At 38.8% G+C, this 19,543-nt stretch overlaps 1 protein-coding gene across 1 annotated transcript; it reads left to right on the top strand.

The window, feature by feature from the left end:
- The first annotated feature begins 498 nt into the window (after positions 1–498).
- On the top strand, positions 499–18,634 carry wdr75 (WD repeat domain 75). Its single transcript, XM_086090604.1, has 21 exons — positions 499–632; positions 1,394–1,523; positions 1,722–1,787; positions 2,385–2,475; positions 3,325–3,449; positions 4,137–4,207; positions 4,298–4,414; positions 4,510–4,598; positions 5,263–5,421; positions 6,472–6,531; positions 7,964–8,079; positions 8,163–8,338; positions 9,058–9,221; positions 10,163–10,343; positions 14,065–14,159; positions 14,257–14,352; positions 15,845–16,014; positions 16,104–16,163; positions 17,085–17,234; positions 17,311–17,402; positions 18,314–18,634. The coding sequence occupies exons 1-21, from the start codon at positions 547–549 to the stop codon at positions 18,534–18,536; spliced, it is 2,517 nt and encodes an 838-aa protein (XP_085946730.1). The 5' UTR covers positions 499–546; the 3' UTR covers positions 18,537–18,634.
- Positions 18,635–19,543: the final 909 nt, after the last annotated feature.

The raw sequence follows: 19,543 nt of genomic DNA on the forward strand, positions 1-19,543 counted from the left end.
TATGCATATATTTTTATTGTATTGGATATAATTAACTTTTACTGTTTTTGGCGACATAATGGCGGAAGTGACGTAAGTAAACCGACAGCGAAAAAATAACAGATTTTCAGTTTATTCCTTAGTAGGTTCACAATTATGGAAACATTATTTCAATAGCATGAGACAATTAGCTACCTAGCTTTTTTTTAAATTGTCAGTATAGGCACTACGCAAGTTAATAAAGGGGAAAATATTGTGTGTGTAGTTATGTTTTTGTCCAAGTTATCAAAACAGATTTTGTGCGTACTGACGGTAATATATATATAAAAAATTAATAATTTAAGAGTCTGAACTTTTTCACTTTTGGTAAGATAATTGAATCAGTAGTTTTACTTTGTGGATGAGGGGTTAAAAATGTGCTAGACTAGCGCAAATTTGTTCGAATCCGGGCTCACGAATGAATGAATGAATGGATGGATGGACAACATCCTCCAGTGCTATAGGTGGCGCCATTGCACATTTTCTTAAGTAAGGTCAGCGGGTCAAAGTTGAATCCACAGCGAAAACATGGTGGAACACGCAAATATCCGCGTGGTTCACCGCGGCGGGAGTAAAATCAACTTTCGAGCGCCTGTTGTCTCAAGCGATTCAAAGTAAGTGCATGTTTCTCCACATAGGATCGTGGTCCGCGCGCGGAGGCGAGCGCCGTCGCTGTTGTCAAATTGTACAGCCTTGTTGTTAATGCCGGGGCTAGCAGTTAGCTTGGTAAAACGCTCTGCTAAAGACCACAATACAACTCTTCGTACATTCCATGGTACTGAAGTGTAATAAATAACTTTAAGGATCCGTATGCATTTTTAACCATTTAAAACGGTCCCTAGGTATATTGATTGACATGTCTGTTGGTCACTCCAGTCAAAATAACCCATGGCTAAAGAATTAGAGACATTTCGACAGCGTTGTTGCCATGGTATAATTAGTTTCATGGGCCTTTCTGTCTCATGCAGTGCACTTTGAGCACACTTTCCACTCCCTTGTTTTTGTGCGTTGAAATTAGCTTGTTTTCAGCCCTGTCTCATGCAAGTGGCATTGAACTTGTTTCCCCTCCCCACATGTACTGTTCAACAATCAAAACTAACAGTTGAAAACAAGCAAAGCCCAAGATAATGACATCATCATTTTTGTGGTGATCTGATATTGAGATGATGACAAACACTGCCCCCATCTGATCAAAAACTCTACATACAGAGCAGTGTCATGTATTAGACGCTTACTCTGAAACAACCATAATTCAGCCACGCATTGCATTATCCTAGTCCTCAACAAAATACCCTTGTCAATGGATACAGCGATGTGACACTGGCACATGACATGACCAAACACAACCCGCTACGTGTGTATGGTGTGATTGCAGATTCCTCCTGTGTGCCTCCGGAGAGTGTGTGAAGGTGTACAGCACAGCCACAGAGGAATGCATTCATGAGTTGCGGGGACACACTGACCTGGTCACGGGTGTCCTGCTCAAGCCCTCCAACCACCTGCAGGTACATTCATCTTTGACATTTTGATTCACGAGTATTTTATTGAATATATCTTGCAATCCAGCTTACTCTTGAATCAGTTCTTGGTTGTCTTAATAACGTGTTTTAATACATGTTTAATGAACACGAGACTTTAAGTTGTTTATATACTATATTGTTAATTATTCATTATGTTTTGTAACTGTGCTGTTGTTGTTGCAGGTCTATTCTTCCTCTGCAGATGGCAGTGTCAGGGTTTGGGACTTTGCAGATGGTATCCTCATTAAGGTGATTTTTTTCCCCCCCTTATGTCCAGTTGTGTTTACTAATGTGTCATTTATTTTATATACACATTTGAAAAAAACTTCTGAAGGACCCATGATGACCGAAACAGACCCAGAAGCCGTCCATTTTGACATCAGTTTTATCAATCGGCATGAAATTGTCTACAATAACAGGACACACAAAGAAGTGTGAAAGACCCACTGACAAAGTTGAAGAGGAAGTCAGCCATTTTGGGTGAATTTCATCAGTAATTCTTCCTGTAAAGTTAAAAAAAAAAAGTTTTACAATTGAAACAAAATTGTACGGTACACGAAAAAGTCAGAACAACCAATACATTCAATTGAAGCCAATGTGGGCTAATCCCACAGCTTGTCCTACTGAGGAATTGTCCTAAACCCCAATTGGAAGCAGCATCCCTTTAAAATTTGATCAGCAATTCAAGTATTCGCCGTTAACCAGGGTACGAGGTCCCGTTCAAGCGTTGTTGTTGTTATTATGGAAACATGTATATGAATCTCCTTATCTTTTCAAAGAAGGCCACTAGCAAAACAACTAACAGCCTGTTTTTCTCAATCTTGACTGCGTTCTCATGTCTTCTAGTCTTACTTTGTTGGACATCCGATTTCCGCCATCTATGCCTCTGCACACCATGATGGAGTTGTCTTCGTCGTCTTCCGTGACCAAAGAACCGGTAGGCGATTCTTCTGATGTCACCTTTACCTTACTATTAAATAAATAAATAAATATTCATCACAAGTGTGCCAGCACGTGTCACTCACCATTTTTTTGCAAACATGTGCATTAATTATCCTGGTGTAAAAATATGTGTTTTAAAATGAATCCTCAACACAACATTCCAAAAAAAAAAAAACTTAACTCATTAGCACCACCAGGAACGTTAAAAAAAAAAAAACTAGCCCTTGGCATGAGTTTCACCAATCAATCATGTGTAACATAACTTGATGCACAAAATAACCTCTGACCCTTATCGTAAATTGAACAGGAAGTCAACCATTTTAATTTGAAGTGGCTGTTTTATGAAGCTGAATGCACACACACACACACACACACACACACTTCTCTGTGTATCATCGTGGGGACATTTCATTGACATGATGCATTTCCTAGCCCCGTCCCCTAACCCTCAACCATCAAAAATGATTGCCTTCCTCCATTCAATCCTAAACTCTAAAACCAAGTCTTGACCCTCAAAAAGAGGTCTGAACTTGTGAGGACTACCAAAATGTCCCCAAAATGTCAAGTCTGTCTCCACAATGGTAGTTAAACCTGAAAAAACATGCGTGTATAGGCCCCACAATGTAGCAAAAACAAAGGCACACGCACACACTTATTTCAGTTACTGTGTAGCTGCTAAATCTAAATAGCGTTCATTCAGCACATTTCAAGTTCTTTCATTAATTACCACACAGCACCACTAGGGTGTGCCAAAGACGGAGCAGCAATACTGAGTGGCCTTTTGACTGTTTGTGAAAGGGGGAATGGAGGTAAAAGGTCACAACTTGTGTGTATGTGTATGTAGAGCTGTTCCAGCTAGCGGCGCTCCATCTGCCTCAGAGCGGAGAACAGATAGTGGAAGGCCTCGAACTTTCGGCCGTGCTCCCAGACGTCAGCGGCAGTCCGGAATCCATCGCCTTTGGCAGAGCGGTGTGTACGCCACTTCTGTCAGACATCTTGAACAACGACATGTTACTAAACAGAGACATATCATGCACCCGTGACATATATAGGGAGGATTCCAATTTATTTGTGTCATATGGTTAGCTTACCGGTATAGGACCTGTTGCATTGCTACAAAATTGGTTTTCAGGTTTGGTCTAAAGCAGCAGATTTAGAAATAAAGTGGATGGAAAAAGTCAATACATCCCTGCTCAAGATTAGATTGGTAGGTTGGAAAATGGGAAGCGTTATCTAACAAAGAAAAACATCCCGGCCCTGCTACATTCTGCAAAAACACACATGAAAGCTCCCATTGCATGAGACAAATCGTGTTATGGTCTAATGAAGCCAAGGCTGAACTTTTTGGCCAAAAGTTGTGATTGGTGCAAAAACTACACAATTCCTCCAGTGAAGCATGATGATGGCACCATCATGCTTTGGTACTTTTTGCCCCCCTCAAGTTGGATCTGGGACTTGAGTCAAGGTGGAAGGAAGTATGAACAGTTCCAAATACCAGTCAGTTTGCACAAAGCCTTCGGCCTTCTACTAAAAAGCAGAAAGAAATTCAGGAAAGCCTACTAGAACATGCAAACTTTATTTGAGGTGTGTGAACAGGGGTGTGTAGACTTTTTGTAGCCACTGTATGATGATACACTGTCCAAAACTTTGTCACAGGGGGAGTATGTTGCTTCAGTCAAGAATTTGCATTTGGAGGTGTATTTCTTCAAGAAGAGCCAGATGTTCAGGTGGGCTACAAAAGTTGTGGGGGGTGGGGGGGGGTAATTTATCATGATGATCACCTCACTTTCTGACTTTCTTTCCTGTATTTTCAAAAGCTTCTCCCTGAAACAAGACAACAAAAAGGGACGCAAAAACACGTTCACATGTGTCGCCTGTCACCCGAAAGACGACGTCATTTCCACCGGACACGTGGATGGAAAGATTCGCTTGTGGTGAGTCGCGTACGATTACACCAATGAGACGGTAATATCGATGGCATAGTCACTCTTTTTTGTTTTGTTTGTTTCTTATTGTTTTGATCCTCTAGGAGAAACTTCAACCACAAGACGGAGTACACCTATTTGACACTACACTGGCACCACGATGCTGTCAGCTCGCTCTGCTTCACGCCGGAAGGCACGGTTCCTATTTTATCTAAATACATTTATGGCAGGGATGGCAACTTGTTTCATTTATTTATTTATTGACTTAATCACAGATTTTTTTTCCAGTATTTTAAAATTTTATTTATTTATTTTTTGGGGGGTGGTCAATGTGTATTTGGGGTTTATCACAAATTAACAAAAACTTTTCTGACGCATTTCAACAATACACTGCCCAATAATTTTTTGCAGATTTGGAATGACACGCAGGACAAACATAGTTTCTGAATAATATATTTTTTTAAATGCACAAAATGAGGTTTTGCACTTATTTTTGGTTGCAGTTTTGTGCCATCCTTGAATGGTAATTTTTCTGTGTGAGAGTCCTTATGTGGTTATTTTCTGATTATTCAAACACTTTGTTTTTGAAGATTGGATGTTTTTTCTTATTTATTTATTTATAAAATGTGTTATTAAAAAAAAAAAGCATTATATGAGGTACTATGCTGTACATTGGTTCTGTATAAAACAGACATGCATATATATTTTTTTAAATCCATATTTAATTAAAATGGCATTTTTAGCATACATCTGGTTAGGAAGTAGTGCTGATGAAAAATTGTGTCCCCGCCATCATTTAAGATGGCCATCTCCAATTTACAGTACCTTTTTTAAAGTTTTTATTTTGTTGTAACCAGGTACCAACTTATTGAGCGGAGGTGTGGAGTCTGTGCTGGTCCAGTGGACATATGGTCAGGAGAATCAGCGGGACTTTCTTCCCCGACTTGGTGCCGCAATCACACACATCACCGTCTCACCTGACGGCGCGTTGTTCTGTACCTCGCATGCAGATAACAGTAAGACATTTTGTGTTTTGTCTTTTCAACTGCATTTGTATCCCTCTGAATTAGGGAGGCACGATAATGCTGTTTCCTACCAATATGATAAACCAATAATTTAGAAGGTGTCGATAATCGATAAGACGATATTTGTTTGCAAAATTAACTTTGATACAAGTTAGAGCTGTCAAACAAGTACATTTTTGAATCCAATTAATCACAGCTTAGAATTTTGATTAATCACAATTAATGGCTTAATTAATCACCTGTTCTGTTATGAGGACCTCTTCAACATTTTTTTGATCCACTGCACACACTCATCCTCTTTTTCTAATCAGTTAATTACTTGCATACCGGTCATTTAAAATGGGGAACCCAATAGTTTGAAATGAACAAATATTCTGAATGTCATACGCAAACATTTATTAAATGCTTTACTTTAATGCGTGTAGTTATGTTTATGCTGAATTATCATCTGCGATCAAAATTAAAAGTGTGATTAATCGGCGTTAATACATGATTAATGCGGTAATTTTTTGTGATTAATTAGCGCCTTAACTTTGACAACCGTAATACAAATAATTATACGTATTACTCTCATTTCTTTATTATCTGGTTTATTTGTAGGACGTCAAATTGGTCGATAATTGCCAATAATTATCGGCCACCGATATTATTGTGCATCCCCACTCTGAATAATATGCAGGTCAAATTGACCTGTTTAGAAAATATTTTAGAAAATGTGTTTAAAGAAATGCTTTTGAATCCGCCAACACCGAGGCATGTTGAATGCGAGGAAAATGATTTTCATTTTATTGTATTTTATATGTAAAAGGTTTTATAAATAAATGGAGGAAATGTGTCATTTTGAGGAAGATTATTACGATTTATCATTTGGTCCATATTGCACTTTACTAAGTAAGCGGTAGTTAATGGAGTTGTGGTGTGTTCATGTTTGCTTTTATTTTTCTTGTGTCCGTGTCTCATTTCTGGATTAACAATAAGCAAACATATATGAGGGTAAAGGACTGTAAGCTGTCATTAACTGTGTCTTTCTCCTCCTTGCAGAAATCACAATTATCGAGAGCTGTGTTAAAGTGTCTGCCGTCATTCAGGGTCTCGTCAAAGGTGAGGAACAACCTCAACAACATTTTACTTTAAGGATTAGTCTGCATGGAGTTGGTCATGCAAACTTTGTGTTATCTCCAAGTTTAACAAAATACCACATTTCCCAATCAAATTTGCCATTTCAACATTTGTCTGGATACCTGATTCTAGTTAGGGATCATTATAGAGATAATCAAAGTAACACTTCTGAAATTCATCCAACGACGAACATTTTTTTCCCAGGAGGGTGCTGCTGACTGTTTTTTTTACACGCCCCCAAATAAGTGGTTTATTCATCCAAAGAATGACAATAAGTAGGGGTGTCAAAATGAGTACATTCATTTTGAGTTGATTTAAAGTTCCTTTAATTAATTAAAAAAAAATTAACGTGTGATTAATGACCGCCCCAGTCGCAACGCAGCGGACACGTCCAAGTCAAGATTTGTGCAGTAATAAATTTAATAATAATTCATATATTTGTGGAGACTGGGATCAAGTTTTATTTTACAATTTAAAAATGTGCAGAATTTCGCAAGTTAGTTACAATTATGCCATCTAGTGGCAGAAAAATTACCAACACAAATCAATATCACACTCGTTTTTTTTACAGTACAGTAGATCTTTTTAACTAATTTGTTCCCAAAAACGTATAAATGTGTTCTATTTTAAATAATACCAGTGTCCCAAAGACGTATTTATACGTTTTTAGTCTTTTTTGGGGGGGTGTACAGAAGGCTTTGATGCAGCTTCTGAACTGTAGAGAACGGTTGAAGCAATGGTAGTTATTACAAAAAAACGCCAGCAGGTGGCAGCAGAGCAAAAGGGATCAACCAGGGCCATGTTGCAACAAGGTGTTTTTCCCCACAGTTTTAAACAGACTTGAGAATTATGATTAAACTTTGCTATATTATAATGTTTATTGCTGCAAAACGGAAACAGATAGAAATAGAAAATACTTAAATCTTTCTTTTGGTCAGTTTCATGTTTTTATAGCAATAGCACACAATATTCTGTGGGACTTGCAAAATCAGTCAAAATCCAGTAAAACAGCCGGGAGCGAAGGGGTTGCTTCAGTGAAAATGGCTGGGAGTGAATGAGGTAATTTTAACACAGTTTTTTTTCATTATTATGAAATTACTGTATCAATGACTAAAAGGTGCAGCCATATTTCTATTTAACATTGTTTTTCCACTTTTATGTTAACAAGAGTATGAAAAGTTACATTTAGAATAGATATAAAAATGTGCGATTAATCGTGAGTTAACTGTTAAAGTAATGCGATTAATTGCGATTGAAAAATTTAATTGCTTGACACCCCTAATAATTCGAGTCAAATAATAATAAATGTAGCCATTCTAAAAACATCAGTTATCCCTATCAGACAACCGCAATTGAAGTAGAAACTTGTCAAAATAAAAGTAGTCATAGAGCTAAACACTGTGTCCATGTGCAGGAGAAAGCGTCGCCACAGACTTGATGGTAGACCCACGTAGCAAAGCACTTGTCCTGAATGGGAAGCCGGGCCACTTGCAGTTTTACTCCCTTCCAAGAGATAAGCTGCTTTTCAACGTAAGCATTTTCAACAGTCGCTCGGTCACTCCGTCACAATTTTGTTGTTGCGATTCAGACTTTCACGTATTTCCTTCCCCTAGTTGGATATCGTGCAGCAGGAGTACATCCATGAGTTGGGATTGCAGCAGTTCGAAGTGGTGAAGGCCGCGTTCGACGCCGCCGGCGAGCGGCTGGCGACGGTTGAAGAGAGGAAACAGAAAGCAGCAGAGTTGGAGCTTCATTTGAAACTGTGGACATTTGACCTACAAACACAAAGGTCAATGAAGTGTTTGCCATTGAATAGTCTCTGTTGCATTATGGGGCAGGGTTATTATAGTTTTGGAATTTTCATTTTAGCTTCTTAAATTTAGTTAGTTTTAATTCGTTTTCAGGGTGGTTCTGTTAGTTTTTATTAGTTTTAGTTATTTTAAAAAAAAATGCTATTTTAGCTTCTTAAATTTAGTTAGTTTTAATTCGTTTTCAGGATGGTTCTGTTAGTTTTTATTAGTTTTAGTTATTTAAAAAAAAAATGCTATAGTTTAGTTTTAGTTAGTTTTATTATTAGTTTTCAGGTTGTTTTTTTTAAAAATGTGTATTGCTTGTGCGCAGAGGTGGCAAATCCAGGTCCGGAAAGTAAAAACCCTGCCAGAGTTTGGCTTTAGCCATTGATGCTAGCTTGCTAGCTTGCTAGTCCCTAGCAGGTAAACGAGCACCATAGGAGCTAGCCAGGGAGCTAAGCAAAGACTGTTTGGGTCAACTTCAGACTCCTGTTTTGTCAGTTTTCTCAGGTGTGCAGTACCTGACTCATTTTTGACTGAGTGACAATGAACCATTTTCCTTGTCTATGGAGATTTAGCTTACTCATTAAGCCAATCAGAAAAGTCGTTTTGACCTGAAAAATACTTGACTAAGTAGTAACGTGGCTGGGTCTATTTGAGCCGTCGGTGGGTTTTAAAAGGGAATCTCAAATTGAAATGATTCACTTCTCATCTCCAGTTTTGTGCTGGACACAACCATCTCAGCCCCCCACGAGGCTGGGATTACGGCCATGTGCTTCTGCCCCGCCGCCATGGACCACCAGACCGCCATGCTGGTCTCCGCCAGTAAGGATGGACACTTCAAAGCCTGGCAACAGACGGTGCCCCCCACCCACATGGAAGGTGAGATGGACATTCCAATGTACTTGGCGTCTGGAGAGGGAAACCACATTTACGGAGATTTTTTTTTTTTTTAACACTTCTGTCTTGGGCACTTAAACGTTTACAAGCAACAGTTTAGTTACTTGTACTGTCTATGTAAAAATCTTGGCAAAAATCTTAGGAAAAAAAATGACATTACTGTAACATTTTTTTATTAGCATTTCTCCTCAACTTAACCCCCATTTGGCCCCCATGGGTCACCTTCGCCCTTCTATTATCTTCAGGTTCCAGAAATAACAATACGGCGTTCACAGGAATGACAAGTTTGTGAGTCAATTTGACCCGGCCGTTTTATTATTTAACCAGAACGGTAACAAATCGCAATAGATATTGTTTGTCACTATGAACTCAACTTGCAACTTTGTGAAATGAGACTGGCTTTAAATTTTTTTGCAACATTATAATTGGTCAATATGACCCGTAACATAACAGGGGTTTAAAGGCTTTATTGTCATTATACAAACAAATGTGCAATGAGATTTAAGCATCTCCTTTCAGTGCAGCGTAAATGTTAAATAAAAAAATTAAAACAAATAAATCTTTACGACACCTTCACACCCGTTACCTGTTTCTCAAGAACGGCAATAACGTTCCTGGGTCACTTTGACCCATGAATTGTTTAATTTGGCCCAAAGTGTCAGAACAAAAAAATAATAATCTGTAGGTATTAATTTCAGTCATAAATAATTAACCCCCCCTTTCAATTCAATTTGACCAGACGCATAACAGGAGAGTTGCCGTGCAAACAAAAAGCGTTGAAGTGATGAAAGTGTTTTGTTGTCTACAATGACAAGAATGTCTTATTTTCGTTCTCAGCAGAATGCTTCAGTGTACGCCGGTGTCATCTATATTCTCACTTTCTCTCTCTCTTCCTTTCTTCTTGACGGGACGACCCGGCACAGACGAGGGTCCATCGTGGTCGTGCGACTTTGTGGGCTCCTATCACAGCCTGGCGCCTCAATGCTGCTGCTTCTCAGCCGACGGCTCCCTGCTCGCCGTCGGCTTCCAGGAGGTCGTGACCCTGTGGAGCCCGGCCACTTGGGAGCTCCTGACCACGTTGTCCCAACCGCCGGGTGATATCAGGTCAGACAAAAAATCCTTTTGGTGGCTGGTAGTTTGATGAGGAATTGATTGTGTGGCTAAATTAGGGCCGAACGGATTGAATAACTTATCCCAGATCTTGAAGTCTGGAAAAGGTTTGATTAGCAATTTTGCTAATGAATTTCAGTTGCTTGCACTTTGGTGATTTAACAGTGGTTTCGTCACGTGGGACTTGTACCCTCGATTGTTGCTTTGCCAGCAGTTGTGTCATGGGAACCGAAGGAGCCTCGGGGACATCACTGTCACGTTGTTGTTGTTTAACACCCACAAATGCAGTCAGGGCGAAAGCTCTTCCTCATTCCTGTACCACTTTTCTCAAGTCAGCCATATTTAACCTTCCTGTTATGTGTCAAATTGACCTTTTAAACCCTAACCCTCTGATCGGCTTAAGCAATATATCAAATGAAAATGGTTCACATATGATGTTTTTTAGGGTGTCTCAAAATCCATTATATACTTTATCAATGACAAAAAAAAAAAGAGTAATCTCTGCAGTTTTACTTGCTAGACTGTTTTTGTTCCAGTGCCTTCAAGACAATGTTTTTTTTTTTTAATTCATTTAACTTCAAATGTAAAGAACATTTTGCATAGTACATTGTTAAATATTATATAGAAAAGGTAACAGACAAGCTTAGAAATCTCCAAAAACAACACAAAATACATTAAAACTTGAAAGGAAAAAAAGGGTGGGTGGGGCTTGATGACAAAGTGTCTCCTTCCACATGAGCGCCGCCATCTTTGACAACGTTCAGCCACCTTCGAACGAACGCAGGCCCTCCCCAGCGTTTTGCAGCGTCTCTTTCCCGAACCCGCTGCAGGCTGTGCATACTCTTGCTTCAAGCCGAATGGGCTAAGTGACTTACGTCATGCTTTTGATAATGCCCCACACCAACACAGTTACAAGGTGTGAAGGGCAGGGGAGCGTCGAGCCCATTTGAGGCAACCAATCGAGCTTTTATTGATGCTGAATTCCAGATCAGCCCCACTGATGGACTTTTCCTGCCTTTCCAGTGTTTTTAATCACTAAAAGGCCTTCTGTTGCATGATTGTCAAGTCGTGTTAATTGTATCCGCCATTTTAGAATGTTGTCTGTTTTAGTCCAGTTTCAATCACGCTTGTTAGTTTTTATCATAGTCAACCTCATCCCATTTTATTTTGTCAATTTTTTAGTCGGCTGTCAATAAATCTAGCATTTTAGTATTTATTTTAGTCCAAGAAAACATAATTTTATTTATAGTTTTATTAATTAAAAAAAACGGACAACATTTTAATCTAGTTTTAATCAGGACAATAATTTTACCCCTCTATATTTTGTTAATTATATTATATAGTCAACAAGCGGCTACTATGACTCCATTCTATGAGCCACCATTAGTTAGTGGTCGGATTAACATTGTTGAAATGTTGTAACCGTTGGATTAATGTTACGTTATAACAATTATTAACTTCTTCTCTTTTTTTTTTACTTTTCACCGTGAATCCACCTTCTATCTGTCCTCTGTGTTTTTGTGCATTTTTCACTCACTAGCTGCAGATTTGAAGGGGGGGGGGGGGTCTCACATGACAGATTACCAGAGACAGGATTTTACAAAATCATATAATTTTTGTCTCGTTTTTGTTCATGAACTAAAATGTCAAAAGTTTTTATCAAGAGAAGTACATTTTCGTCTCATCTTCATTAGTCGACAAAAATGCATACAGATTTAGTCCCAGTCATTGTTTATTAATGAGGGTATAGTCTTGCCTAGTTTTCGTCCATTGAAAAATGTGTGTTGACCAAAATGTTTTTGTTAATGAAATGAACACTATTGACAAGAACAGATCGTTTTTGAGAAGTTTGTCAAGAATAGTGACAATTATAATACCCGTAGGAGCAGTGTGGTGGCCATAAAGCTTCACAAAATGGCGCTGAACGGGTAGAAGAACTTCTTGACAGGTGACACTTTTGCAATACTGCAATGTGACTTGGCGAGTTATGGGCAAGGGAATTCTTCAGAAAACTGCAAAGCTGTCAAATGCTGATGGCCTCATTTCTGTCAAAAATATACCTGGGGAAAAAAAATAAGTCAAATGTGGCTTTAAGGGCGGGACTAATTTATAAGAAGCACTGTTTTCTAATAACCTCATGTACCAAAGTTGCGGTAGTTTGGGAGCTGACGAGGATTTATTTCTTGAAGTAAGGGAGGGCGGAAAAAAATACTTTGAGCTGTTTTGACAGCTGCCAACAGCAGCGCCGTCTTGTATAATCACCGCCTGCCTATGGATGTGTTGAGCCTGCTGAATTGCTTGACCTCACAGCCAACCATCTCCTGACTCATTGTGAAACTCCCAAATATTGAATAATGCTGAGCTCAGCTGCTCGGCGCTGAGGTTCAGGGCTCGTTATCCAGGATGGCTCTTAAGTGAGGTACACACACATACCCATTTTTTTATTTTATTTTCACAAGTTACTTCATGTTAAACGTTAGATAGCTCTTAACTCAGTTGCTCCCAAAAACGTATATAAATGCGTTCGATTTTAAATATGACCATGCTCCCAAAGACGTATTTATACGCTTTTATGTTGTTGTTTTGTGCTAGAGCATTACAGAAGGCTTTGATGCAGCCTCATAACTGAAGAAAATGCTTGAAGCAATGGTAGTTATTACAAAAACGGCCAACAGGTGGCAGCAGAGCAAAAGAGCGCATTTTAATATCTTTACAGTTTTTTTTTTGTTTTTTTTTTCATGTGAGAGACCCCAAGCAATGACGGTTTAGAACTTGAAAATATCCAGCTCGTGCTTCACTCTAGTCTATAGCCCACTGACACATGCTGGCGTGCTCCTCTTGCGCTTCCCAGTTGCCCCCCCGACTCATTCGTCCAATCACAATCACACTCAGACACCTTCACTGCCTCACAGACAGTCAGAATTTATAGCACTCAAGTAGAAAGCCATATAACATGGCCGATAGTAGGGTACAATAAATTATTGCACAATTATTTATTTTTTTAAATAGTACTGTGTGTGTGAATAGCAACCATGGAGCTGTTGCATTTATTGGACTCAAAGTTGTCTGTGTAGGGCCGTGAAAGTGTCTGAATGTGATTGGATGGGTGAGTCGGGGGTGGGCCAACTGGACCCAGAGGCCATACATGTACCTCTGGCAGCGAAAGAGAGCAACGTATTTACATGGAGTTGTCATACAGTTGCACAAATTCTATCAAATAAATGGTCTTATTTAACAGTCAATGCGACTCGACTATTATCCTCTCGGCATTAGCTTCCAAAAAACAAACAAATCTGAAGTCATTCAACCACGAGTGTGATGTGCTCAAAATGTCCCTCAAAAACGCACCCCAATCCCACAAAATAATTGCTCAGGACAATCATTTTTGCGGCATCCAATCATCACCCTCGGCTGATTTTGACTGGAAGAGAGGAAAAATTCTCAAATTAAGACAGATTATCAATGTGTGTGCCCGCTTTTGAAGTGCCAAGGTTTTTAACCCACCAATTATCTTGAGCTATTTTATTTGATATATAGCCTCCAATCATTGATCTTTGTGGGTGTTCAAGCCCGGCTTGCATGTTCTAATTGGAAGTCTTCACAGAAGAAAAAAAGATAATCCTGTAAAATATGTGTGGGGTGTGTCTGGAATTTTTAGCCACACACAGACACAAAAAAACCCTCAAAAGGAACTTTTATTTTATTTTCCCCCCAGGAATCTTTGTTTTGGCCGAATAAGCTGCTCCAAATACTTGCTGGGCACGACGGTGAAGAACCTGCTCTGTTGTTGGAATCTCCTCACGTGCTCACGTAAAGCTCTTATTGTGTTAAAGCGCATACGGTTTCCGTACTGTATGTGTTAACGGTGTTTGCTTACTTTTTTTCCCCCCTGTTGTCTTTGTGGTAGTGGAGTGGAGCACCTCCATGGACGTCAGCCTGCTGTTGTCTGACCCGCTGTCTGAGAACATGGCGGCCTTCTGCAGCCTCAATGGGTGTACTGACTGTAAGTATTTGTGCCGTGCACCACATTAGAGATTTGAAAAAAACACAAATGAAGGAGCTACAAGAATTTGTATCACCATGCCGGACATAACGTGTCAGTTTGACCTGCAGCATAAAACTTGGTTTAAATGGGGGGAAATCTATTCTGGGTTGAATTTTGTTGATGTGTACCATTGTCAAAACTAGGGGTGTCAAAATTAGTGCATTCATTTTGAGTTAATTTAACTTCTTCTTCTTTTTTTTACCTACGATTAAAGTTGTATTTCACAATTTTAAAAAATGTGCAGAATTTCACAAGTTACTTCATGTTAAACGTTAGATAGCTCTTAACTCAGTTGCTGCCAAAAACGTATAAATGCGTTCGATTTTAAATATGACCATGCTCCCAAAGACGTATTTATACGCTTTTATGTTGTTGTTTTGTGCTAGAGCATTACAGAAGGCTCTGATGCAGCCTCATAACTGAAGAAAATGCTTGAAGCAATGGTAGTTATTACAAAAACGGCCAACAGGTGGCAGCAGAGCAAAAGATCGCAACCGGGGCCATGTTGAAAAAAAAAAAGCTCATTTACTCACAGTTCTAAACAGATTTGTGAATAATGATGAAACTTGGCTATATTCTAATGCTAATTGCTGAAAAACAGAAACAAATAGAAATATACTTTTTTCCTGATGAAAAAAAGAGACACTAATGTTTCTTTTGGTAGGTTCCATATTTTTATAGCAATAGAACACAATATTCTGTGGGCCTTGCAAAATCGGTCAAAATCCAGTAAAACAGGTGTGAGTAAAGGAGGTTGCTTTAGTGAAAATTGATAGGAGTGAATGAGTTGATATGAAAAGAAAAATGCACTGAGCTGTCACCAACGTCATACAAATGCAATTATGCCATCTCGTGGCAGAAAAATGACCAACACAAATCAATATCACACTCGTTTTTTTACAGTACAGTGCGACTTTTTCATTTTAACTCAATTTTATAAATTATGAAATTACTGTATCAATGACTAAAAGATGCAGCCATATTTCTATTAGTTCAACTTTTTTTTTTTTTTTAAAGAGAATGGAAACTTAGAAAAAAAATATTTTATACATTTAGAACACATAGAAAATTTCGGATTAATCGTGAGTTAACCATTAAAGTCATGTGATTAATTACGATTAAAAATGTTAAGCGCCTGACACCCCTAGTTAAAACTGGATTTTTACTCGTCACAATACAAATTTTGATTTTTACCAATTCAAAAATAATGTAAAAAACGAAACATGGGGAAAAACAAAAGTGAGGCCACCAGAAGAAAACAATTTTTTTAAATTATCTTTTCTTTTTACTTGTTTGTTTGTTTGCCCCACAACATGGCAACTGGTTTAAAGTGGTAAATGAAATAATTTTTGATTTAAAAATAACTTTTAAATGAAGCCAGCCATTCTCTTTGTTTTGAATATGGAATGTTGTCATATAAATGTCATATTTTCCTTGTCCTGCTCGTCAGTGTTTGTGTTTAAGCCCTGCGAGCCGCGGCCGCTGTTTTGCCAAAAGGCGGTTTGCCCGGGAAAGGTGACCCGGGCCGTCTTCTCCCCGAGGGACGCCATGCAGGAAAGCTGCGACGAGAGCTGCCAATGGCTCAACCGATCCCAACTCTACTTTCTTGGCCAGCACATGGTGGGATGAAAACACGATTGTAATAGTGTGTCCATCTTGTGCGCGAGGCTGTAAATCCACTGAATTTGACACGAGCTCTTCCTATGCAGAACCTTATGACCTTTATCACCAAAGCAGAGGAAGAACAACTGATGACTTCTAATAAACAGGTAAAGTGTACGGCGTTTTATGATCGTGACAACATTATTGTGAACATTTATGTCCCTTTTGCCCGTCTTAAATTTCACAGCATTTTATGACAGTACAGCAGTGCATGAACTCGCTTGCTATGTTTGTTTATTTGGAACACAAATGTTCGTGGATCATTGTGACCTGCTGCCGGTTCAATCACATATCAAATGAAAAGAATACATACATACTGGTAAATTTGACCTGCACTTATTTTTATTGAAATATTTTCCAATATTACCAAAAAAATGCACTATTTACAGAGTAATTTATTCCATTTTTTCTTTAATCTAGATGAAACAATATCTGCCCCCCCCCCACCTCTTTATTTATTTTTTATTTTTTTTGGAAACTCATTTACTCCGAGACATTTTCTATTTGCTGCCGGCTGTTTTGCTGGATTTTGACTGATTTTACAAGGCCCACAGAATATTGTGTTCTATTGCTATAAAGACAGATTAGAGCCTCTTCTTTCATCAGGAAAAAAAAAAGTATATTTCGATCTGTTTCCGTTTTGCATCAATTAGCATTAGAATATAGCTAAGTTTCATCATTATTCCCAAATCTGTTTAGAACTATGAGTAAATCAGCTTGTTTGCAACATGGCCCTGGTTGATCTCTTAAACTCTGCTGTCACCTGCTGGTTGTTTTTGTATTTACTCCCAATGCTTCACTCGTTCTCTGCAGTTCAGAGACTGCACCAAAGCCTTCTGTATGCTCTAGCATAAAAAAACAACGTATAAATGCATCTTTGGGAAACTTAAAACATTTAAAATAGAACGTATTTATACGTTTTTGGGAGCAAATGAGTGAATTGTTTTCCACTGTAACTGTACATTTCTCTCTTTCGTCTCCCCTTCTGGTATTGTTGTATTGATCGTGCGTTTCTTCCCCTTTACTAGCTTGCCATCGACGACACCGTCGCCATGACGCCGTTCCAGCTGTTGCTGGGCCAACGGCGGCAAGGAGGTGACGACGATCTGGACCAATCGGATCATCCCGACACCGCAGCGAGAGCGCATCTTCCGCAGGGCTCTGCTGCTGTTAAGGAGGTCCGGACTTTTGATGATGAATTATTGATGGGCATCATAAGAATGTTCTTAGTTTATTTTCATTTTTTCTTTCCAGCTTCTGCAGACCCCGGCCCACGTCCTCCCCGCCGCCACTTTCCTCTGCTCCATGTTTCTGCAGTCACTGCTCATCTCAGTCACTGACTCCAGGTCAGTTGATGCAATCTAATACTTTGTTAGTACAGTGTTACTTGGATTAACAAGTTTTTCCAGCTGCGAGCCGTCACTTTTTTTGTTTTTTTTTTGTTTAAAGAAGTGTGAGATAAGTACTGTTATATATTTTGTTAACATCAGCTTGTGGATGTTTGGTGATAGCACTAGCTGGTAACTTGTTGTTACTACTAGCTCATAACTAGTAGTATGATTTTATGTTACTACTAGTTAGTGAGTGTTTTGCTTTCTCTAGCTAGTAACTTGTTGTTAGCACCAGCCAGAAACTGGTAGATGTTAGCGCAAGCTAGTAACTTGTTTCAAGCAATGATTACTAACTGGTAGTTGTTAGCAGTGGTACTTTTTCTTGTTACTACTTTATTAGAACTGGTGAATGTTAGCAGCAGCTGGTAATATTTTCATTAAAAAAAAAAAATTTTTTAAATTGCGCTAAAGTTGAGGCCATCCAGTATATTCAATAAATAATCATGAGTATTTTATGTTGGCCCTAGCTATTAACTTGTCAGCGCCAACTATACTGGTAGATGTTAGTGCAAGCTAGTAACTAGAAGTTAACTGTTAGCGCTAGCTTGTAAAAAAAAATAAAATAAAAAATGCAATAAAGTTGAGGCCATCGATTATATTAACAAAAAAATATATAATATATATATATATATATATATAATAATAATTTTTGACCTCTTCCACATTCCTTAAACACATTTAAACTTGGTTAAACACGCTTTTTAAAATAAGGGGCTAATTCTGCAAAAATAGTTTTTTTTTGGTGGTCATGAAATTGCACAGGCAGACAAAACGACTTCTCAAGTGGGTCACATGCCAAGAATCTGTTTATGATGAAAAATAGCAGAGTCCCGCTGAAGCCCTGCTATTGTTTTCATGCCCTTTAGTAAACCAAAACACGTCGAGGAGGAAATGGAGAGTGAGAAAGAGGAAGAGGACTCCGAGGAGGAGGAAATGGAAACTGGCGCTGTTGGAGCCAAGCGGCCGTCGGTGGAAGCAAGCGAGGCGGCCGAGCCCGCCGCACCAGCGATGACGCGAGCGCAGGTTAGAGAACTGAGGCGAGTGAAAAAACTAGAGCGCGGCTGGCTGAGCGGCCTCTTGGACTCCTGAGCAAAAACGGAAATGTAAATTCAAGTTCAATAACGATGTCATTTTTATTTTTCTGTTTTGCAATAAACGTGTGCAACACACAAAATAGTATCCAATAATATCAATAGCATCATTCTGTCCTTCACGTACTTTAAGGGATCAAGTGCCCTCTTTCTTTACACTTTCTTGGTGTATTGCAAAGGTTCAATGTCTACAGACAAGAAGGCAAGATAAACACAGCAGATAAGTCCATTTTCAAAAGGAAGGTTTCACCGTTGGCAAATAATTTTAGGGACTTGAAAGAAACGGTCCCGCGTTTGCATAAACTTGCCGTGTTCCACGAAGACAGTAAACTTGATAGTGACATCATCACAAGTCCTATTGGAACTGATACTGCAGCTGATTAGAGCTCGTTGACACAGCACACCAATGGAAGCCTTGCTTACTCAGGGAAAAGGGGAATGAGACTACACGCATACAAAGTCCGCCACGGACTGAAAGAAAAATGTGAAAAGTGGAAAAAAATAATAATGTCCCGGAGTGCGAGTTGTGCGCAATAAGGAAATCTAACTTTCACCACCTGACAGAAAAGCATAAAACCTTGACATTGTTAAATGCATAATACTTTTTTTTATGATATAGTGTGGATCTTTTTGTCTTGTTTGCTACAACGACCTCCTAAGGAAGGAAGGAAGTAGAAAAATGCTGAGTCTTATCTGACTCCGGGACCGAAACGTGATCTTATGAAAGTGCAGACTCGTGACTTTGGGATTCGTTACTAAAGAGAAATACTTTGCGACATCAATCTTCAAATGTGTTTGTAGCTGCTTAGTCATGCAGTGACTGATTGTGCGCAACAGTTTTGCTGTGTAACAGGAGAGTGAATGAAAGTAAAAGTGACTCCGTTTTGAATCTAAATCAGCTTAAAGTTATAATTACATTTTAAGACACGTCCTGTTTTTAACTTCAACATTAGAATGTGTTAATTGTCTTAAGTTTTACATTAAAAAAACACAAAATGCATGATA

The sequence above is a fragment of the Leptonotus elevatus genome, chromosome 12 (genome assembly GCF_054856555.1).
Source record: "Leptonotus elevatus isolate MCC_2025b chromosome 12, RoL_Lele_1.0, whole genome shotgun sequence".
Lineage (NCBI taxonomy): Eukaryota > Metazoa > Chordata > Actinopteri > Syngnathiformes > Syngnathidae > Leptonotus > Leptonotus elevatus.

What these genes read in the sequence shown, in the direction of transcription:
- wdr75 (XM_086090604.1), top strand. Translation starts at nt 547, where the DNA reads ATGGTGGAACACGCAAATATCCGCGTGGTTCACCGCGGCGGGAGTAAA. An exon ending in GCTCTGCTTCACGCCGGAAG is followed by an intron (nt 4,599 to 5,262) that starts GCACGGTTCCTA and finishes TGTTGTAACCAG; the next exon opens with GTACCAACTTATTGAGCGGA. An exon ending in TTTGACCTACAAACACAAAG is followed by an intron (nt 8,339 to 9,057) that starts GTCAATGAAGTG and finishes TCTCATCTCCAG; the next exon opens with TTTTGTGCTGGACACAACCA.